Source organism: Ranitomeya imitator, chromosome 8 (assembly GCF_032444005.1).
Source record: "Ranitomeya imitator isolate aRanImi1 chromosome 8, aRanImi1.pri, whole genome shotgun sequence".
NCBI classification, from domain to species: Eukaryota; Metazoa; Chordata; class Amphibia; order Anura; family Dendrobatidae; genus Ranitomeya; species Ranitomeya imitator.
In genome coordinates this window covers 126,604,894-126,629,556 of record NC_091289.1, presented here as the reverse complement: position 1 = coordinate 126,629,556, position 24,663 = coordinate 126,604,894, and the positions used below count along the sequence as shown (strand labels likewise).

Genomic DNA, 24,663 nt, shown 5'->3' with positions numbered 1-24,663 from the left:
ATGTCATAATGGTTGCCATGGAGATGATGTCATAATGGTTGCCATGGCAACAATGATGTCATAATAGGTTGCCATGGTGACAATGATCTCATAATGGGTTGTCATGCAGACAATACCATAATAGGTTGACATGGCAACAATAATGCCATAATAGGCTGCAATTGTCATAATGATGTCATAATCGTAGCCATGGCGACGATGATATCATAATGGTTGCCATGGCGACAATAATGCCTTAATAGCTTGCCATGGCGACAATGACGTCATAATAGGTTCCCAAGGCGACAATGAGGTCATAATAGGTTGCCATGGTGACAATGATGTCATAATAGGTTGCCATGGTTACAATGATGTCATCATGGTTTGCCATGCAGACAATGATACCATAATAGGTTGACATGGCAACAATAATGCCATAATAGGCTGCAATTGCAATGATGATGTCATAATGGTTGGCATGGCGACCATGAAGTCATAATGTTTGCCATGGTGACAATGATGTCATTATGGGTTGCCATGGCAACAATAGTGCCATAATAGGTTGCCATGGAGACGATGATGTAATAATGATTGCCATGGCAACAATGATGTCATAATAGTTGCCATGGCGGCAATGATGTCATAATGGGTTGTCATCACTACAATGTCAGTGGTTGCCATAGCAACAATGTCAAAATAGGTTGACATGGCAACAATTATGTCATAATTGGTTGCCATGGCGACAAAGATGTACTAATGTGTTGCCATGGCGAAAATGATGTCATAATAGGTTGCCATGGTGATGATAGTGTCAGATTGGTTGCCATGGCGATGATGATGTCATAATGATGATCATCTTTCCCCCATCTCACTCTACCCCTCCACGAGACCTATCCATCAATGTCAATGGCTGCTCACTTGCCCCAGTCCCACACGCTCGGTGCCTCAGGGTGATCCTCGACTCTGACCTCTCTTTCAAGCCACATATCCAAGCCCTTGCCTCCTCCTGCCGACTCAAATTCAAAAATATCTTCTCCCGGATCCGTGCATTCCTTAACCATGAAACCACAAAAACGCTAGTGCACTCCCTTATCATCTCCCGCCTTGACTACTGTAACCTCCTACTCTGTGGCCTCCCCTCTAGCACTCTCGCACCCCTCCAATCCATCCTACACTCTGCTGCCTGACTAATTCACCTGTCCCCCGCTATTCCCCAGCCTCTCCTCTCTGCCAAGCCCTTCACTGGCTTCTTATTGTCCAGGGGCTCCAGTTCAAAACCCCAACTATGACATACAAACCCATCCACAACCTGTCTCCTCCATACATCTGTAACATGGTCTCCTAGTACTTACCCACACGCAACCTTCGATCCTCTCAAGATCTCCTTTTCTATTCCCCTCTTATCACTTCTTCCCACAACCGCATATAAGACTTCTCTCGTGCTTCCCCCATACTCTGAAATTCTCTACCCAACACATCAGAATCTCTACTACCACAGAAACCTTCAAAAAGAACCTGAAGACCCACCTCTTCCGAAAAGCCTACAACCTGCAGTGATCCTCAGTCTGCTGAACCACCGCACGACGAGATCTACTCTCTACTAGTGTATCCTCACCCATCCCCTGGAGACTGTGAGCCCTCGTGGGCAGGGTCCTCCTTCCTTCTGTGTGCCTTGTTTTGCTCATGTTTATTGTACTTGTCTATATTTGCCATACTTTCACATGTAAAGCGCCATGCAATTAATGTCTCTATAAAAATGTATAATAATAATATAATCAATGGAAATTAAAATTAATATCCCATGGGGGTTTGGACTTGGAATGATACTCTAAATCAAAGTGGAAAATCATATTACAGGCTGATCCAACTTCAATGGAAATGCCTCAAGACAAGGAAATGATGCTCAGTAGTGTGTGTGGCCTCCACGTGTGTGTATGACCTCCCTACAATGCCTGGGCATGCTCCTGATGTGGCGACGGATGTTCTCCTGAGGGACCTCCTCCTGGATTCAAGCAACAGTGATCTCCTGGACAGACAGCAGAACATTCTCCACGGCTTCTCCAGACTCTGTCACATGTGCCTAGTGTGAACTTGCTCTCATCCATGAAAAGCACAGGGCGTCAATGTCTAATCTGCCAATCTTGTTCTCTGCCAAATGCCAATCGCACGGTGTTAGGCTGTAAGCACAACACCCACTTGTGGATGTCGGGCCCTCATATCAACCTCATGAAGTCTGTTTCTGACAGTTTGAGCAGTGACACAGTTGTTAGTGGCCTGGTGAAGATAATTTTGCAAGGCTCTGTGTCACAGGTGTGTCAGAGGCTGAAGACCATCGGTCTACATCTGATTGCAGAAGGTCTCAGCAGTTTGCAGACTTCTTCCTGGTCCTTCTGACTTTAGATCCCAGTGGCAACTTTCCCCCAGCTCTAGTTGACACCTGAATTGGGGAGTTTTTAACTCCCAGTTTGCTGCTGGGAGTTGCTGGTAATATTTCCATTTCTATTTCCCTGTTGAGGTTTGGAGCTATAGCACTCCCCTATCTTCCTCTTTGGTGTTTGGAGGACGTCTTTGTTTCTCTCGGAGTCTACTCAAACTAAGTGTTCCACTTGTATATGTATCCCATCTGCTTTTAGTTGTGGTGGGGATTGACTAGTGCACATCCTGCCCTTCCCTATGCAGGGCTTACTGCTAGGGTCAGGAAGGGTTCAAGTATCCTGCTCGGCGATAGGTGCCGAATCTATATAGGGAAGTTAGGGCAGACAGGGTGAAGTTAGCTCTGCCTAGAGGTCTCCACTTCCCCATTCATGTTGGGTTCCCTTCCCCGTATCCCTTCGTGTTGCACTTAGTCTTTCCTACACTGTGCATGACATGTTTGAGTAGTTGGATGCATATAGTACAGTCTCTTGCACTACTGACAGTAATGACACATGACTCAGTAAGCAGACAAAACATGAGAGACCTGGATGATGAGGTGCCCCATGAGCACTTGACCAAGTAGACAACTCAGCATTAATGTCCCAATCGGCTGCAGGTGAGAATTAAGTGCTACCACATAACACATACAAGTAATGGTAATCTCACATTTTATAGCACCATTTGAAGCTTTAAACCTAACCACTGATATCTTGGCAGGGAATAGTCAAATCATGAGGGTCTAACTGATATATGCAGGGGAGGGGGAAAAAAAGCACACATTTCTTTTGTTTTGTTTTTTAAGCAAAAAAGAATATTTTGTATTTCCATTTCTTGCTGACCAGAAATACTTAAAATTCTGAGATCAGTTCCGAATTTCCTGCTGGAATGTGCAGCAGCCAGAATTTAGATAAGTTCCATGCATAGAGTTAAAAAAGTAAAAACATAAATACCAAGCTCAAAAAATGCATGGTCTTCAGATACAGAAATGGAATGTGAATATCAAGCAACAACTGACTTTTTGAGGCAAAACAGGAAATTTCAACGTAGAAAAATCCCCTTCAAATATCTTTATATGATATTTCTCACTACACGCCATGACATGCCATCAGCGTGCACAGTGGAATTAAAGAGTAATTTACAGTAGATAATAAAATAATTATTTGCATTTCTGAACTGTGAGAAAAGTTAGTGATAGATCCGCTTGTGTAACGCTGTGATCACCGTTATCAATGGAGACAATGAGGTGATTAAAAGGGGTCTACCCTGTTTGTCTGGGTCTCAGGGCTTCATGGTGATGCAACCAGCGACAGTACCTCCAGGTGTCAGGACTTAGGAGAACCTCACCTGTCTGGACACTCAGCCTGTCGATAGAGAACACCAAGTGCTGCTCAAAACTCTGCATATCAGAATGGCAGCGTGCAATAGTCTTGTATGCACAAATACACTAACAAGTTACAAGTTTGAAGGATAAGTTAATGAAATTTATAAAAAAAATAATAAAAAGAAAAAGTCCAAATAACAGATTGCCACAAAAAGATTTATTATAGTGTGAGGCAGTGACCGGGGTCATATGTGAGGGTTGCTATGTGTCCCCCAGGATGCACTCAGAAGCGTATTGAGGCTGCGGGAGTGCATTGCAGTCACAGGCATAGTTGTGATTGCAATGCAAAATAAGAGTGAGTATTAGTCTTGGGCAAACTATTTGTCCAAGGCAGATTTAGGAAAACCTGCCATGGGCTTTTATTTTTGAAGTGGACTACAGGAAGGTAGTGGGGAGGTCCGTTTCCTCACTCAGCCCGGGTTTTCCATGTGGCCTAAGGCCACAGGTTCTTTGATAAAAACCCCTGCAGCAGAGGGTTGGGTTTGTCAGTGTGGAGTTTACAAGGTGCAGAGCAGATGACTCTGCAAAAGCTCAGCCCGTGTGAGGGAACACAGTACCAAAGCAGAGCAAACTCCTGGCACCCTGCAGTATTATACCGTGGTGCAGTCACCCTCGGCAACCAGCCGCATTTTTGGACCGTCTTGATTCCCGGCTGCGATCAGAAGGATATCGTTTGTTTTGTTTGCAAGTTTTGGACATTAAATCGGGGATGTCACCGAGGTCACGGCTGTTCAGCACGGCTGGCAACGGAGCCTCAGTGACTGGAGGTAGCCTCGATGACGTCACCACCAGTAACTGAGGCTGCTCTCGCGGTGGTTCTCAGCCTGGACGGTCGCATTTTGGCACCGTCCAGGTTGAAAATGGTTTTTCCCCCAGACATGGATTATGGCATAGGACAGAAAGACGGAGCAGTAAGGGATATTGTTGTTTTTTTATTTTAGTTTTATAGTAAGAGAACAAGGGCTTCGGGGGAATAGGCGTTAGGTGAATATAACCATGTTTGTTATTTTTAAATAAAAAAGGAAATCTGTGTTTTGTTTTATTTATAATAAAGGATTTTATTCTGGCTGTGTCTTTATTTACCATAGAACTGTAGTATTAGTAATGGATAGGTGTCTTACAGACACCTCTTCATTACTAAGCCGTGGGCTTGAGGTCACCTGACAATACAAAGGTGACATCAACCCCACAAATATTAACTCCACTGCCACCGCTACAGGGCAAGTGGGAAAAGCCGGGCAATAGATGTGCCTTTTTTTGGGCAGCTGCGGGCTTACATTTTTAGGCTGGGGGGCCAATATCCATGGCCCCTTACCAGCTTGAGAATACCAGCCCCCAGCTGTCTGCTTTAGCAAGGCTGGTTGTCAAAAATTGGGGGGATCCCATGCAGTTTTTTTTATTTATTGAAATAATTAAAAAATATGGCGTGGGGACCCCTCTACTCTTGATAACTAGCCTTGTTGAAGCTGACTGCTGATGGTTGAAGCCCCCAGCTGTGAGTCTTGCCCGGCTGGTTATCAAAAATTCAGGGGAACACACGCCGGATTTTCTTTTATAATTATTTATTTACAGCGCAGGAGTCAGCTAATGAATACTATCGTCAGCCACTCCTGCTCTCGCTGTTATTAGAGGCAGCAGGTGTCGGTTTATGGGAGAAGTTGTCCCATCAGCTGACACCAGTGACCAGAGATTAACTTTATAACTCCGCGATCACAGCTGAGTGCTCACGCTGTCTTTTAACAGCGTGGAAACTGCGGCTCTCTGACTGGCGGGGATGATTTCACTGCCGATCAGAAGCGGTGTGTTTGCCGCGCTGTCTTGCACATTACAGCGCAGCAAACACTGGATGTTCGGGCCCCTCATTCGGGGCTGGGTACTGTTCTGGTACCTGGACTTTTTGTAAGGCTATATGCACACGTTGCGGATTTTCCTCTGGAATTTTTTGTGCGGATTATGCATCTCTTGGCAGAAAACACAGGTGCGGATTTGATGCATTTTTTTTATGCGGATTTAGTGCGGAATTTTCCGCACAGCATTTTTTTTCCAGTGATTTACATTGCACTGTAAATCGCTTGTGGATCTGCAGTGTTTCTGTGCAGAAAAAAACACTGCGGTTTCGCAGTAAATCCGCAACGTGTGCACATAGCCTAACTGTTTGGCTGAACCCGAATATCTATATTTTTAAGTAAACACATACAACCCGATTAATCAAGTCTGGCATTTTTCACATCGATCTTGATCAGAGGGCAGGGTGGAGCCTGCCTCAATGAATCAGGTGAGGCGTGAAGTACCGTGCACCTCTGTGTTCACCTCACCACAAATCCTACTCCAGTTAGGAACTGGAATAATATTTGTGGCATAGCGAACGCCACAGCTCGTCATGAATTAGACGGTCGGAAATCGCCACGCCTCCGCCCCAGCTCCGTCCACTTTGTCAGAGCTGTGTGAAAATGCCAAAAATCACAAAATCTTATGGCTAAAACCCTTTGGTAAATCGCCCCCTTAATCTTTATCCATTAATGTAGATAGGACACAATAGCCCACCATACACCATATTAGATGGCTGCCGGCCAGGAGCTATCTTGGCCAGCTCCCCATACATAGGAGCGCTCGTTTGACAGAGTGCTTATGTTCGCTTTGTGAGAGCCTCCAGGAGACAAAACGATGGGCAGTCCGAACTCGGACATGCAGGATCAATATTTTACCCTGCAATGAACTGGGTGCATTACAAATTCTGCTCCAACCACCGGCTACTAGGTGGCATCCCTGCACATATCTGTCACGCACGGTCTCCAGTGATAAACTCTTACAATGCTCAATATAGCGGCTGATCACACTGGTCACTATATGGCGGAACAATTGGATGTCACTTTACAGGATGATGACTAATCTGCAGCACAATCAGTTACATATGGCCACAGGGTTTTGCAAGCAGAGACTTTTAATAAGATAAGCATGTCTGCACAGTGTAGGAGGAAACCACAGCACCTACAGCACAATTAGACTGCGATCCCTATGGGAGGGAGTGCCGTATACATGAGCTTTCTCTCTACAGCTAGTGCTATATAAATCAGTAGTATGCCACATCTGGACTACACAGTGCAAGGTGGTCTCCTGACCGTAATAACGTGCCAGGTAGTGTAATAAAGCACTGCCTGCTGGAGAACTCGGCACATATAATAAATATATGGGCAGCTCGGTGGCTCAGTGGTTAGCACAGCAGCCTTGCAGCGCTGGGGTCCTGGGTTCAAATCCCACCAAGGACAACATCTGCAAGGAGTTTGTATGTTCTCTCCGTGTTTGTGTGGGTTTCCTCCGGGTTCTCCGGTTTCCTCCCACATTCATAAAACATATTGATAAGGATTCTAGATTGTGAGCCCCATCGGGGACAGTGATGATAATGTGAGCAAACTGTAATGGGCTGCGGAATATGTTAGCGCTATATAACAATAAAGATTATTATTATGTCTGAAGTAAAGCAAATATGTACGGTAGCAAAAAGCCGATAACCAAGTGCTCTTCTCACCAGACTGAAGCAGTAAGTGCCCCACACAGTCTGACCTTTCTGTGATAAGACCCTGCTATTGTGTCACACTTGTTGCGTCTTTGTTGTGCCAAACAAAAGAGTGGCTTTTGTGTGGCTTGTCTGAGCATGGCAGAGTAGCCCGCTCTCACAATGCCCATGCTGTGGAGGAGCTTGGACTGGCGGCGTCTCCTCGGTCACCCCGTGGAGGGGGTCAAGAGAATCCTCTCAACCACTGGAGTGGAAACATGGAGAGGACCTTGCAGTATTCCTGATCATCTCCACACCGGGCATATGTGAAGGCTGCGCATTGTTCTGATGACTGGAGACAGCCTTGTAACAGTCATGAGTCTTGGACTCTGGAGATGCCATTGTATGCACGCAGCACTACACAACGAGGCCGAGGATCCCAGAGAAGACCTCAACGATTCCCTGCTTTAGGGTTAGGGTATTCCACATACATGCCATATAGAAATACATGATCCATCTCAATCAGACGCCGCGTAACAGGAAGTCACAGAGTGAAGAATCAGCCAGGTTTCAAAAGACCATGTGAATGGGGATTAGCGCAGACACCCTGCTGGGAGTCAAGGATGGGTCAAAATAAATCTTTAAGGATTAACTTGCTCTGTGCTGGCTCATTCTTGTAGTAATGTCCCAATAACTATATGGCAATATAAGCCAACACAGCAATATTTATTTCCAAAACAAAGAAGGATACTATTTTAATTCACAATTCACTCACCGCAAAGATTTATTGCGTTACATATCACCCTTTATATTGTTTGGCAGAATTCAAACATAAAAGTTGAAAAAGAACCTCGCAGATCGTTGAGCCATCTAGCTGGCATCGTAAAGCCTCACACCATGTTTGCATATGTTACGTATACAATTCATGTTGTAGGGAAGTTGCAGTTCGTGCAGCTGAGGTCCTGAAGATTAGACGCCATGAATAAAACCCCATCGGGCGTTTAACCAAATCCTGGAGGACTCTTACACTGAAGAACAAAAACCAGCTACATTACATTGTACAGGCAAGCAAAATATATTGTTACAGGGTCATGAAAATCTGAGAATGGAAAAACCCGGTCCAGGCGCCGACCCCTAGGGGTGCAACGCGGACACAGAAGGCAGTGCCCATAACTCCCACTGACATGGGGGTGACGCCTGAACAGCATTAGTCCTGTCTCATGAAAGGCGGACATGGAAAAAAAAACCTTAAGCATAAGTTCCCAAGTGTTTTTTTTATTTTATCACTATTTTATTTTTATGATATCATATAAGGATGTTAATGAATGTATATAAACTATATAGCTGAGAGGTGACTAATCGAAGAGTTCTCAGCCTCTGGCTCAATGCTTCTGCCTATTGCTTCCAACAATTACTGGAAGTCTCAGCAACCAAACCTCCACTGATGACAACTTCTGACAAGTCACTACGACTCTAAACAGGGAATCTGTCACCAGGTTTTTGCTACCCCGTCTGAGAGCAGCATAATGTAAGGGCAGAGACCCTGATTCCAGTGATGTGTCACTTGCTGTCAGTTTAATATAGTAATTGTTTTCTCTGTTGCAGATCTAGCAGTTCTCTGAATGCTGAGCTCTGCATAACCCCACCCACACCACTGATTGGCAGCTTTCTGCCTATACACAGCATACACAGAAAGCGGTCAATCTGTGGTGTTGGCATGGTTGGACTACCTGGCAGCAGGTTAGCTAGTCCTCTAATGATAATCTCCTGCTGATGAAACAGTGATTTTATTGAAACTTTAAATCGCAGTCCATTAAGTGACACATGACTGGATCAGGGTACCTGCCATTACATTATCCTGCCCTCAGATTAGATGGCAAAAAATTGTTGACAGGTTCCATTTAAGGTGAACGTTTTGTTCTATAGCCTGCCAATAATAGCTTGACAATTATTATTTAAATACATTTCTACAGTGGTATGTAAAAGTTTGGGCACCCCTGGTCAAAATTACTGTTATTGTGAAGAATTAAGCAGGTTGAAGATGACATGATCTCTAAAAGGCCTAAAATTATAGATGACACGTTTTCTTTGTATTTTAGGGAGAAAAAAAATCGTCATTTTTTTTTACATTTCAAAAATTACAAAAAGGAAAATTGACAGATGCAAAAGTTTGGGCACACTACATGTTTAGTACCTAGTAGCACCCACTTTTGCAAGTATCACAGTTTGTAAACGCTTTTTGTAGCCAGCCAAGAGTCACTCAATTCCTCTTTGTGATATTTTCATCCCTTCTTCCTTGGAAAGTCCTTCCAGTTCTGTGAGATTCCTGGGTCATTTTGCATCCTCTGCTATTTTGAGGTCTAGTCACAGATTTTCAATGATGTTCAGATCAGGGGACTGTGAGGGCCATTGTAAAACCTTCAGCTTGCCCCTTTTGAGGCAAAAAATTGTGGATTTTGACGTCTGTTTAGGCTCATTATCCATTTGTAGAAGCCATCCTCTTTTCAACTTCAGTTTTTTTACACATGGTTTTATGTTTGCATCAAGAATTTGTTGAAATTTCATTGAATCCATTCTCCCCTCTACCCGTGAAATGTTCCTTGTGCCATTGGCTGCTAACGCCAAAGAATGATTGATCCATTCTCATGCCTAATGGTTGGAGAGATGTTATTTTCCACATATTCTGTGCCCTTTTTTCTCCTCACATACCTTTGATCATTGTGGCCCAAAAAGTTTTATTTAAACCTCATCGGTCCACAGGACTGGTTTCCAAAATGCAGCAGGCTTGTTTAGATGTTCTTTTGCATATTTCTGACACTGGATTTTATGGAGAGGACACAGAAGAGGTTTTCTTCTGATCACTCTTCTATGAAGGCCATATTTGTGCAGGAGTCTCTAAACAGTAGAACAACGTACCACAAACAGGGCTGAAGAGTCGGTAAGGCAAACCTCTGACTCCTCAATTTCCGACACACAGCACTGCCTCACTACTGAGCCTGTACATAAAGTGCAGCACAGATTCAGCTCAACTAAAAGCCGAGATCTACAGATCAGGAATAGAACAGACATTTATAGGACATTTCATAACTTTCACAAATTCTTAGGAAAAAATTTACAGCACATTGTGCATTGTACTACTGTACTCAATTTATTATATATTTTAGGAGTCAGGTCGGTCCATTTTATGCTGACTCAGACGTCACCAAAATAGACAAAGACTCCAACTAGTGATGAGCGAATATACTCGTTACTCGAGGTTTTCCGAGCATGCTCGGGTGTCCTCCGAGTATTTGTTAGTGCTTGGAGATTTAGTTTTCATCGCCGCAGCTGAATGATTTACAGCTACTAGCTGGCATAAGTACATGTGGGGGTTTCCTGGTTGCTAGGGAATTCCCACATGTAATCAACTGGCTATCAGATGTAAATCATTCACCTGCGGCAAAGAAAACAATCTCTGAGCACTAAAAAATACTGGGAGGACCCCCAAGCGTGCTCGAGAAATCTCGAGTAACAAGTATATTCGCTCATCACTAACTCCAACCCCACAGCCCTGACCACAACTCCAGACTCTGCTAAATCTTTCCGAAGATCTTTAGCAGTCAAGTAGGTGTTCTGATTTGCCTCTCTATCAATCCTATGAGCCGCTGTCACTGAAATTTTGCTTGGTCTTCCAGACGTTATCTTGACCTCCACTATTCCTGTTAACTGCCATTTCTTAATTACATTTGGAACTGAGGAAAAGGCAACTTGAAAATGCTTTGCTATCTTCTTATAGCCTCCTCCTGTTCTGTGGAAATTTGCATCACCTGGCCTTACCTTACGATGATAGTAAACAAGCCATAACCCACACAAATCTCCAAGGGTGGCCAAACTTTTGCATGAGCCTATTTTCCTTTTCGTAATTTTTAAAATGTAAAAGGTTAAACTACATATACATACATACATATACATACATATATATACACACACACACACACACACACAGTACAGGCCAAAAGTTTGGACACACATCACTTAACACGCTGAAGGCATCAAAACTATGAATTAACACATGTGGAATTATATACTTAACAAAAAAGTGTGAATCAACTGAAATTATGTCTTATATTCTAGGTTCTTCAAAGTAGCCACCTTTTGCTTTGATGACTGCTTTGCACACTCTTGGCATTCTCATGATGAGCTTCAAGAGGTAGTCATCGGGAATGGTTTTCGCTTCACAGGTGTGCCCTGTCAGGTATAATAAGTGGGATTTCTTGCCTTATAAAAGGGGTTAAGACCATCAGTTGTGTTGTGCAGAAGTCTGGTGGACAAACGGCTGATAGTCCTACTGAATAGACTGTTAGAATTTGTATTATGGCAAGAAAAAGCAGCTAAGTAAAGAAAAATGAGTGGCCATCATTACTTTAAAGGGAAACTGTCACCCCCAAAATCGAAGATGAGCTAAGCCCACCGGAATCAGGGGCTTATCTACAGCATTCTATAATGCTGTAGAAAAGCCCCCGATGTATCCTGAAAGATGAGAAAAAGAGGTTGTATTATACTCACCCAGGGGTGTTCCTGCTGCAGTCCGGTCCGGGGCCTCCCATCTTCTTACGATAACGTCCTCTTCTTGTCTTCACGCTGCGGCTCCGGCGCAGGCGTACTTTGTCTGCCCTGTTGAGGGCAGAGCAAAGTACTGCAGTGAGCAGGTGCTGGGAAAGGTCAGAGAGGCCCGGCGCCTGCGCACTGCAGTACTTTTCTCTGCCCTCAACAGGGCAGACAAAGTACGCCGGAGCCGCAGTGTGAAGACAAGAAGAGGACGTCATCCTATGAAGATGGGAGGCCCCGGACTGGACCGCAACACCCATCGAATCGGACCGGGAACGGGACTGCCCACCCAGATGAGTACAATCTAACCTCTTTTTCTCATCTTTCAGGATACATCGGGGGCTTATCTACTGCATTACAGAATGCTGTAGATAAGCCCCTGATGCCGGTGGGCTTAGCTCACCTTCGATATTGTGGGTGACAGGTTCCCTTTAAGAAATGAAGGTCAGTCAGTCCAAAAAATTGGCAAAACATTGAAAGTGTCCCCAAGTGCAGTCGCAAAAACCATCAAACGCTACAAAGAAACTGGCTCACATGAGGACCGCCCCAGGAAAGGAAGACCAAGAGTCACTTCTGCTTCTGAGAAGTTTATCCGAGTCACCAGCCTCAGAAATCGCAGGTTAACAGCAGCTCAGATTAGAGACCAGGTCAATGCCACAGAGTTCTAGCAGCAGACACATCTCTACAACAACTGTTAAGAGGAGACTTGGTGCAGCAGGCCTTCATGGTAAAATAGCTGCTAGGAAACCACTGCTAAGGATAGGCAACAAGCAGAAGAGACTTGTTTGGGCTAAAGAACACAAGGAATGGACATTAGACCAGTGGAAATCTGTGCTTTGGTCTGATGAGTCGAAATTTGAGATCTTTGGTTTCAACCATCTTGTCTTTGTGCGATGCAGAAAAGGTGAACATATGGACTCGTGAAGCATGGAGGAGGAGGTGTGATGGTGTGGGGGTGCTTTGCTGGTGACACTGTTGGGGATTTATTCAAAATTGAAGGCATACAGAACCAGCATGGCTACCACAGCATCTTGCAGCGGCATGCTATTCCATCCGGTTTGCGTTTAGTTGGACCATCATTTATTTTTCAACAGGACAATGACCCCAAATACACCTCCAGGCTGTGTAAGGGCTATTTGACCAAGAAGGAGAGTGATGGGGTGCTACGCCAGATGACCTTTCCTCCACAGTCACCTGACCTGAACCCAATAGAGATGGTTTGGGTTGAGCTGGACAGGATATATTATATACACACATATATATATATATATATATATATATATATATATATATATATATATATATATATATATATAAACAAAATAAGAAAAGCAGCACAAAAAATAAAGAAAAAGTGGACTTTATTGCCTGAGCGGCGTGGCAACGTTTCGGATACAAAAATCCGCTTGAAACAACGCCTATTGTTGCCTGTTCCTGTGGTAGAAACGGAAGCCCACACAAGCTGAGCATGCAATGATTTTCACAATAAGCAATGTAAATTTCTATCATGAATCATAATAAATTTGTTGGCCAGCAGAGGCCAATGTCCTTTTTTTTCTTGGCCGTAAACACTATTTCCATCACTTTGGAGCATACGAAAAGAAATGCAAAAGTATAAAAAAAAAAAGTTGGGTGTGATCCAAAAATCAGTGAGTTTTTACATTACAAAACTACTGTAAATTGATTAGCAAATTCCCCAATGGTTTAATGTTGATGCAACCAAGGAGCTTATTTTGTAAGTTACCTAAAAATTGAGGCTCCAATATTCCCCATAGGCAAACGTGCCCATAGAATAGTGGAAGGTGCACTGAGACCATGATGGCCATGCAACTCATACTAATTTATGCCAAACCGTGGCCACAATACAGACGTCACGTCTTTTAACTAAGGCCGGAGAAGGTTGGAAGGTTTTGTGCATGACCAATGCACTATTTCTTGCGGTACTTGCTAGTTTTTCCATTAGTCAGCGGTACAGCTCCAGCGTAAAACTTAAGACTGCGGATGAGTTCCTGTGTTTGTGTCTAAGCTGGCTTTTCTTTTGAAGCCCTGCCAAGGCTCTGGTGTTAATGACACTAGCAGGAAATCATAAGGCAGGGGGCAGCTGTGTATTATTCTGGATTTAGCTGTGAACACATCACACAGAAAACATGCAGATCCGCTGGGAGTCGGAGATGTGTTAGTGCTGGGGATCATGCTGATAATGACGGAAATACTACTACTTTTAAATGTATGAATTCAAGAAGACCTTCTTCCAAAGAAATAAATATGAGGGGAAGAGGTCAGGCTTGAAGGTGTAGGACGGAGGACTCAAGGGAAGGTTTTCTGGCCCCGCTGTACGAGACAGCCTCCAAACTGACGGGAAGACAAGAGAGGAACAGAGCCTTGATTCGTGCGGAATGCAAACCATATAAAGTGAGTTATGGCGGCAGCTTTATGGGAAACACATTAACTCTAATGTAACTTCACACCTTTCATTTAGAACATGGCCTCCACAAGCAGAACTGAACCCATTATCATGGTTTTCGGTTGTCGCTTGGTTCTGCCCAGCTTGAGGCCAACATTTGGAAATAGGTTATCAAGGTGGGGTGTAAGGACAAGAGTGAGAACCTATTGGATTTAGTTAGGCTACAAAGGGAGAAGAGCCTAGAGGACTTTGCAATCTTCAGTCTTCTTTCACTGGATTTGTTCAACGTTTCTCCTCCAATGGCAGCTGTTCCACTGATTCTGGGATGGTTTTTATTTTATTTTTTGTTCTGTGATCCTCCGTTTTCATGCCTCCAGGTAACAAAGATGAACATTTTTCCTTCACCCAACTGGGCGTATACTACAGAACTTCTCTGTTGCTTTTTCTCCTCTATGATTAACTTCCAGATGGTTGAAGGGAAAATTTGCACCTTTTTCACGTAGGGGCATAACTTTGGAACAGAGGGACACATAAAAAAAGAAAAACTGTTCTAGAATCAGAGAAACAGTTGTAATTGGAGGACATACTGGCTTTAAATAAAAAATCCAGTGAAAGATCCTCATCAATTCTGAGTTCAGGACAGGTTTGAGCCTACATTAATGACTTTGTAAGGGCCTTCTGTTTGAAGCCTTGAAAACCGGGATTCATAGGTGGCTCCTGATTGAGACGTAAACTTTAATCTGGAAAATGGAGTGGAAAATATACAACTGCACTATTCTGTCATGCTTATAGGGTCAAACGGATTCCAAAAGATGCATGCTCTGAAGTCTACTTGTCTAATTGAAGTCTATGACAAGTCTGAAACCGGTTTCTCAGCACTTCAGAATGAAGCCCTCAAGAAGCCAGGAATGGGAGCTCAGATGCAGTTTGAAATTGGCCTAAAAAGAAGCTCACGGTTCACATGTCCAGGACATTTTATGTCTAACCACTGTGACTTGTAGACGGATGTATCTGAACTGAACAATTAGGGCTGGAGGAAGATAAGACAGATATAGGAAAGGGTGGGGAGTGATCCAAAAGAAGAGTCACAGAAAAGTCAAGGTAAAGTCCAAAATAGCTAACAAACGCCTTTGCAAATTACCAGGAGCAAAGTTTTTCTAATCAAGCAAGGGAATGTACTTCTGAGCAATTGCGTTGATTACAGGTGAGCAACCATCGGCTTAACACTGACCAGTGACAAAGGTCTGTTACTTTTGGGCTCATTTAGACGCTCGTTTTTCGCAAATGAATTCTATCCGTGTTTTTCACAACTCGTACCTAGTATAGTCTAAGAGGTTGTTCACATGTCCGTTTTTTTTTTTTTTTTTGCAGATCGAGCAGACATAATAGAATCGCAGAGACATGTCCATTATTGATCCAAGTGACAGAGCAAAATCAACAATGCAAGTCTATGGGCCCATGAAAAAGATTGGACAAAACAGACTGCACCCGACTGTGTGCTTTTCATAGACTGCTAGATAGGAAAAGATGGAGAAAGTAATAAATTATACAAGTTACACACGTTTTACAGAAATAAAGCGAAGGCCAAGTCAAGGAGGATTGGGGGGTTAAAAGTGATGATAGCGGGGTAGTTTGCAACATTTTTTTTTCTTAAGGAGTAACATTACAAGACCTGGTCGCCACTTTAATATGACAATTCCAATGCAAGTCGTGTCATGTCATCAGGGATCTGGCCTTAATTCCAGCATAGCTTAAATATTTTTTCCTTGTTATAATATATAATAAGGATGTTAACATCCCTGGTTGCTGTAAGTGACTGGAAACATTGATCTTTTCATTCAGAGGATGAAAACGTCAGGGAACATTCACACAAGTTATATCATAAAACTTTCCTTTTTCTTTCATTAAAAGTCCTTACTACAAGCACATGGCTCTCACTGTGCAAGATCACCCTACAAAGCATTGCAGGAAATTACAATTAGGGTGGATATCCTGAATCATATGTATGATTTCATGCAAATACAAGCTTACAGGTTTAGATATGGCCAAGAAATACTGTGTGGCACAAATAATAACAAGACACATCCACATGAATCTTACAAGGTAAAGTTCTTGCCTGCCTTACATTTTTTTAATTCCAAAGGCTATGCAACATCACATGATTATTGCAGCCAATCACTGAGCTCAGCAATCCTACGCCTCCTACACCGGCATCACTGCTGCCGATTGGCTGCAGCAAGCACGTGATGTCATCATGATGTTACCACTGCAGTCATCACACCAAAACTGGGGACAGCAGTAAACCCATACAATGAAAAAAATTAATTTGTTAAAACATCCACTATATGAGAAATAACATTTCTGTCCACTATACGACGTCTATTCTGGTAATGTCACCAATGTTTCCCTCGGCAGGCTGGATCGCAAACATTTCCAGCTAGTGGATGGAGATTAGCTGCTATGATATCTCACATTTTCAAAGACATAAGGAGGTTCTGATCCCTGTCTTTCTATTGCAAAGTCTCAGAACCAGCAGAAGAATGGAAGACATTGTACAATTATAATGAGCAGTGTAACTGTGAATCCAGCTCTGACGTGAGATATGACACTTGATCATTGATGCTCTTTTCTAGTAGGTGTGTCTGAGTCTCTCTATTTCACTCTTTTCCTCCCTACTCCTACCCCCCTCCTCTCCATGGACTTTAATAGCCATCGATCTAATCACTCAGTATGACGGCATCTTGTTTAACCAAGAGATACTAGAGCTGTTTTTCAGAGTCATTGATAAGTTCAGGATGCAGAAGGAGATAAAGTTGATCACAAGTATCTGCTTGCACTATTTACTTGATTGAGAAGATAGTGATCATTTAAGCATCATTTCTTCCCAAAACACTATAGTTATAAGAAACCTGTATGCATAGGGAGAGGCCTGTTAATCCAGTGGAGAGGGGCGGAAACAAGCCTGTCTGGTATCACCATCGGATGAGATATGCATCTCCTTATAGTACCTGCCGCTTTTTCAAATGATCTTTTCTCTAAACCCACATTTTTCACAGTGAAACACACCGGTCTGCAATCATGCCGTCAGGCAGTTAACAGTTATATGCTATATTTCAGTATTAGCATAAAAAAAATACAGTATCAGGAAATACTTTTTAAATGTTGGTACGCTTGAAATTATTCTAGAAAATGAAGCATTTCTTCCAGAAAATTATTGCAATTTACACATGTTTTGTTATACACATGTTTATTTCCTTTGTGTGTACTAGAAGAACACGAAAAAAAAGGTAAATTGAACATAATTTGACACAAAACCTGGAAAATGTGCTGTACAAGATTGTTGGCACTTTCCTAAAATTGTGGGTAAACAACTTTGTTTAAAGCATGTGTTGCTCATTCGAACTCAGCTGTGGCAAGTAACAGGTGTGGGCAATATGAAAATCACACCAGAAACCAGATAAAAACGGGAGAAGTTGACTCAATCTGTGCATTGTATGTATGTCTGTGCTATAACAAAGCAGGGGGAACAGAAAGAGAACGGTCTGAAGATTTCAGAACCACAATTGTTGAAAAAGTCCATCTCCAAAGATCTTGATGTTCCTTTGTCCATGGTGCACAACATAATCAAAACGTTTACAACCCATGGCATTGTAGCTAATCTCCCTGGACGTGGACGGTAGAGACAAAACGCTGAAAAGTTGCAACGCAGGATAGTGTGGAAGGTGGCTAAGCAGCCCCAATCAAGCTCCAAAGAAATTTAAGCTATCATGCATGCTCAGGGTGCATCAGTGTCAGCACAAAATATCTGTCGACATTTGAATGAAATTAAACGCTATGGCAGGAGACTCAGGAGGACGTCACTGCTGACATAGAGACATAAAAATGCTAGACTGCAGTTTACCAAATCTATGTGAATAATCCAAAATTCTTCTGGAAAGCGTCTCTCGCGAGACCGCTATGTCATCTCCGGTCATTGCCGAAATGCATTCTGGGGACTGGAGCGTCGCGAGGAGCGGGAAAGGCGCCGGAAGGTGAGAATAAAATTTTTTTTTTTTTTTTAATTATTTTTAACATTATATGTTTTTACAATTGATGCTGCATAGGCAGCATCAATAGTAAAAAGTTGGTCACACAGGGTTAATAGCAGCGTTAACGGAGTGCTAAAACCCCAAGTGTTGCCGCTTCCTCAGCACTTACACGCGAAACGCGCGTTGGGGTCCAAATCCAGCAGCCAGACGGGACACCTTGCGACCTATGGGTAATTAACCCTTTATTTGCTTATTACCTTTCATACGGTGCGATCCGGGTATGTTTGATGTGTGGCAGCTATAAGGGTATTGTTAGTGCTATTGTGCACAGGTAACGCCCATTCTGTTTGCTATGCATCCGGGTTATTAGCACCTATGTGTGTACATCTTGAACTATGAATGCATTATGATTTACTTTTTTCTGAGTCCCGATCTGTTGCATCTGGATTATTGTATCCATGGATGCAGTCACACTTTCTCTATTTGATTTCAACTTTATATGATATGTATGATTTTCATTGAAAAATCTAATAAATGTTTTTTGCTAGTAACATTTTATGCAATTATTTGACTCGTGTATCTCCGGTGTAGCGGTATTTTATTCTTGATGCTCCCCTGATTAGCCTGCTTTTTTTAAATCCGCCTTACGGTTCCAGAGATATGGGACTTTTTAATTAGTGCTAATCTTTATGTTCTCTTCCAAGAGGGCGTGGCCCACAGGATCCTCTGGGGCGTGTCTTTAGGGTGCTCAACATTATTATCTTGTGAGCGACGCCCTCTTGTAAAAGACACAAAGTAAAGACGCTCGTATCTCTGTAATTGAATAGTAGATTTAGAAAAATAGAACCAGAATACTCAGGGGAGCAGTGGGAATAAAGTAGAAAAAAGTGGCCACTTTTGACCTGGTGACAGGCCCTCTGCATCTGCAGTTTATCAAACCATTCACGGAAATACACAATATATGCGAATAACGAGCAAGCGGAGCATATATAAAGGCCATAATTATGGGTATTTCATCAACTAGCCAAGGCTCTGTTCACATCTATGTTTTTATTTTCAGGATTTTCATAAGTTTCACCTTGGAACCTTGGAGAGCATCATGCGGTCCGAGTCAATCACGGGCCAGTCATGTAAGACATGGCCAAGCCGGATCTTTCAGAGCGAGAGCTCCTCTTACACAGCGGCTCTATACTCCGCTTTTTCCAAGTCTGGAAATCAGTAAGCTGACCATTATCTTTAATACTGTATCTAAGAGGCATGCAACCTATTTCACTATGACTCATGTCAAGCACATGTTACATTAATTCTATCAGTACAAAACGCAACTTCTTCAAAATTATTCTGAAAAAGGAAAAGGTTTCATATTTGTTTTAGCCACAAAACCGCACAAGATCCTCTCAAATTAACAGAGAAGCATGTACAACTATTATCAGAAACATAAAGGCTTAAAGTCTACCAGTCATATCAGGTAAGGTTTCAGAAGCTGTCATGTCTGTGTACTAACATTTATGGTCATTTCATGACTTGTACACTCCATTTTCCAACAATTTTCCCTTCTGCAGACTGTCTCTAATTTTTCAGTTCTGTCTAATCTATTGGGTGGTGTAATGGTTCCTATGCAAAAAAAAACAAAACAGAAATATAGGGATTCCTGCTCTTCTCTTATTAGCACATGTACAGAAATAGCAGCAGAAATGACCACATACAGCAGTACTGAGCGCTGTAGCTGTGAATCCAGCTCAGAGACAAGTTAAAACAATCATTGAATACAACCTTCCCGTTTATACGTTAGCTTGTTTTCTATCTGCTCCATGCTTCTGCTCCCCCCTCTCGATAGCTAGTTGTAACAAAGGCTGGGAAGTCGGTAAGCCAAAACTTCGACTCCTCAATTTCCCTGACCTTGACTAAAGAGCACGACCTTACTACTTAACATGTACAGAAAGTGCAGCACAGATTCATCTCAACTATAAGTGAAGAATCTTACATCAGGAACAGAACAGACATTTATAGGACAATTCAGAACTTCCAAAAATTCTTATGAAAACATTTACAGCACATCCTGCACTGAACTACTGCGCCAATGTATTGTATTATTTTAGGAGTCACAGTTGGCCCATGTTATAGCGACTCCACAGCCCTGATTGTAACACTATGCTGGCAGTCTGTCTTGCATTGACCTAGGCGGATTTGAGCTCTTTTTTTCAGAGTGGATGGTGAGCTCAGGGGTAGAGATGAGGGAGTCATCCTCATTCGGCAAGCTATAGCACTTACCGAAGAAGCTGCATTGGGAACCTCCGATAATCGGGTGTCCGGCTCCGCAGCTGTGGAGTCACAGGCTCTCCGAAATAACTCAATGCATTTAGTCATTCAAATGTGATCTTAATTATCTATTCCATTAAAAAAAATACTCCATTTTGTGCGGAAGCCTAAACTCTTATGATCCAGAAGAAGTAGGCCAGGAAAACAATGTACTGAAGCTTTTGGAGTGTGGAAAACCAAGGCCAATTGTGGAACAATCTTCCCAGTGTTACCTTACAATAGAACAAGGAGACTTGCCTTCATTTTCAGATGCAGGACACTCCACCTTCAGCACCAAATCAAACGTTCTCTCCGGCTTCTCCCTGCAACAGAGTAGATCATCAAGCCTTTGTTCCTCGGATGAGAATATACACTTGTATCTTTATCAGACAATCATATTGTAGTAAGAGAGTCTGCGGACAGATATACCATGGTGCAACCACACAGGGGCCTAAGAGGTGAGGGGCCGCTTCTGGTGAACTATTGGACTGCAAAGGGCCCCTATATTGGTCCCGTACAGGGGTCCTCTTCTGCCTGTGCCCACTCCTGAAAGGGATTGTCTAGATAGGAGATTCCCGTTTTGTGAGGCAGCCCATCTTGTTATGACCTGGTGGTCAGGACAATAATGGACCTGGTGGTTAAGAGCACACGGAATGACCTGATAGTTACTGATAATATAGGACGAGCTCTGAGACGTGGGAACTCTGCTGACCGCAATCCCTAATCCTATCACACACACTAGAAATAGCCGTGGATTGCTCCTAACGCTCCCTATGCAACTCGGCACAGCCTAAGGAACTAGCTAGCCCTAAAGACAGAAAAATAAAGCCTACCTTGCCTCAGAGAAATTCCCCAAAGGAAAAGGCAGCCCCCCACATATAATGACTGTGAGTAAAGATGAAAATTACAAACACAGAGATGAAATAGATTTAGCAAAGTGAGGCCCGACTTACTGAACAGACAGAGGATAGGAAAGGTAGCTTTGCGGTCAGCACAAAAAACTGCAAAAAGACCACGCAGAGGGCGCAAAAAGACCCTCCGCACCGACTCACGGTGCGGAGGCGCTCCCTCTGCGTCCCAGAGCTTCCAGCAAGCAAGACAACAATCAAAATAGCAAGCTGGACAGAAAATAGCAAACTAAAGAAAAACAGCAGGAACTTAGCTTCTGCTGGGAAGACAGGTCACAAGAACGATCCAGGAGAGAACTAGACCAATACTGGAACATTGACAGGTGGCATGGAGCAATGATCTAAGTGGAGTTAAATAGAGCAGCCAGCTAACGAATTAACCTCGTCACCTGTGGAAGGAACCTCAGAAGCCGCAGCCCCACTCACACCCACCAGAGGAAGCCCATGGACAGAACCAGCCTAAGTACCATTCATGACCACAGGAGGGAGCTTGACAACAGAATTCACAACACCATCTGAAGTGAAGTTAATCACCCAGAGGCTTAGGCTACGTTCACACAGCCAAAACCTACGGTATTTCTTGGCAGTAAAAAAGCTGAAGACAAAAAGCAGAAAGCAGGTTTTGCTGTCTTTTTTGCTGCGTTTTTCAGGATCCCACAGTTCAGCTTTGCTTCCACCATACACGCATGAACAATACAAGGTGTTAGGCCACCAATGCAAGACGTATGTGACACCAAAAAAACATTTTTGGAAAAAAGGGGCAAATTAATCAAAATATTTAGTGGAAAAAGATTTTTAAGTCGGAAAAATTAATGTCTATTCTGAATAAAAAAGTTCATGAGTTTACTGAATAAAAAAGTTCATGAAAAAATACACAATTACAAATGTAATAACAGCAGGGGGAGTTGAATTGGTCAGGCATAGTTTACCTAAAACACTGGCAGTGAATTTTATAGGACGGACACGGTTTACTTTCACACTTTGGTCAGCCATTAAGTTGGTCGGGCATTGTTCAATTTCACATATTAGTTAGCACATGTAGTTTTACACATTGGTCGGCCACTGAATGCTCTGCCTCCATGTAAGGTGATTAGAGGTGTAGCTGACTGACAAGGTGCTGTGAGGTTTTTTTTCCTACTCCCACACCCAAGATGAGGAGCAGACAGGACCAGCGCAGACTCAGTCTGTAGACACTAATGTAGAACCACAGCGTGGGTACAATTCAAGACTTGGTTTATTGAGTAGTTTTGAGATTAAAAAAAAAAATGTTTTATCAGCAGGAGATTATCACTAGAGGTCTAGTAAACTGGCTCATCCTCCTCCATAACCCATCCCACCACGGATTTTCAGCTTTCTGTCTATGCACAGTGCACACAGAAAGCTGCCAACTAGTGGTGTTGAGGAGCGGGGTTATACAGAGCTCAGCATTCAGAGAACAGAGAGATCTGCAGCAGAAAACTGTGATTTCATCAAATCTACGCAAGCAGCCCATTAAGTGACACATGACTGGAATCAGGGTCTCTGTCCCTACATCATGCTGTACTCAAATTTCTTTCTTGGGTTTTATCTGATTAGTGGCTAGTGTGAACATGCCCTACACTTTGCATGCACACCAACTTACCAGGTAATTTATTTTGGTTTTGACTCTCAAATTCGGTAGCAAAATCCTGGTAACTAATTTCCTATAACCTCTTTACGACCCATGACGTATGGGTATATCATATGTTGCCTCTCCCTCTTTGATGCTGGCTCCGATGCGGAGTCTGCATGTTCTATGATCAGCTGTCATGTGCCCCTAACAGCCGTGGGTGGAAACGTGATCCACCTGTGCTGTTAACATGTTAAATGCCACTGTCAATTTCTTGCTTCACCCATGAGAGCCCCTGTCACATTATCGCGCGGCACTGATGGGTTGGAATGACAACCCGGAGTCGGCAGGAGACCCCCGTGGTTGTCATTGCCGATCTGCTATGAGCTGTGGCCGTCATTCATAGCAAATGAGCATTTCTGCTACATAGAGCAAGGCTGAAGTTAATAACTATTCTTGGTGATATTGAGCAATTAAAAAAAATAAATTTGAAAATGGAATAGCAGCTATGGGTGTGTATAGAGATCAGATAGCTACTATTGCCCAGGCGCCAATGGTGCCATCTTGCTGGAGAAAGGAAAAAAAATTTCTTCCTCCTCCAAGCTTTTTTTTTTTTTTTTTTTTTTTGGGTATGAATACATTCATTATGTAAACTAGGGGGTAGGTCAGTGAGGGATCAGTGACCTGTCAGAAGCCATACACATGAATACCTAAGCGGAGCACCACATGAAGCCCCCCACAGGCCGCCCCGAAGCACGAGCGTTTCATTAACTCAAAACTGAAAATAAAGATTACACAACAACCACAAGATAGATTTCATCACCAGGTATCATTAATCAGTATAATGGCGCCAACCTGACACTGTCTGTAGGGTACTGAGCGCAATCCTGCTGACAGGTTCCCTTTAAATAAAAAAGAACCTATACATATTTGGTGGAAAGGAAAAATCCAGCATGGAAGCAGGTAAGTAAAATGTCCAATTTTATTGAAGAAATAAATCACATCCATAAAAACATGGTAAGTGCGGTTCTGGTCACAAAGGATACAACCAACGCGTTTCAGCTCCGCTGAGCCTTATTCATAGTTGTTTAGACTGTGACCAGAACCGCACTTACCATATTTTTATGGATGTAATTTATTTCTTCAATAACATTGGACATTTGACTTACCTGCTTCCACGCTGGATTTTTCCTCTTTGTTTGCCTCAGCCGGATCCCAGGCTTTTCCGTGTGCTTCTCAGCAGGATTGTGGCTGCATCAACGGTGAGCTGACTCTCCTTCTCCACTTGCCTCCATGGACATATTTGGTATCTACGAACTCATAATGACCTGGAGAATCAGAACGGCATGTCAATTTTAGCAGTTAGTGAATTGTGGAATTTCACTTTTTTTTTTGCAATTTCACCGCACTTGGAATTTTTTCCGCTTTCCAGTACACTATGTGGTAAAATCAAAAAATGTTCTAAGGTACAACTCGTCCCACAAAAACAAGTCCTCGCTCAGCCATACAGAAGGAAAAAAAAAAAAAGATATGGTTCGGGGGAAGAGGGGGGGGCAAAAAATGAAAACGCATTAATGGAAAA

The 24,663-nt window shown here is 43.0% G+C and overlaps 1 protein-coding gene across 5 annotated transcripts in view; it reads right to left on the bottom strand.

The window, feature by feature from the left end:
• The window catches only part of DENND1B (DENN domain containing 1B), a 270,360-nt gene that overhangs the window by 226,033 nt on the left and 19,664 nt on the right, over positions 1-24,663 (bottom strand). For all 5 annotated transcript variants that reach the window (XM_069737361.1, XM_069737358.1, XM_069737357.1 and 2 more), the window contains exon 2: positions 20,844-20,908. In XM_069737361.1, coding sequence (XP_069593462.1) covers positions 20,844-20,908 — 65 coding nt within the window. The remainder of the gene's footprint in view (positions 1-20,843; positions 20,909-24,663) is intronic.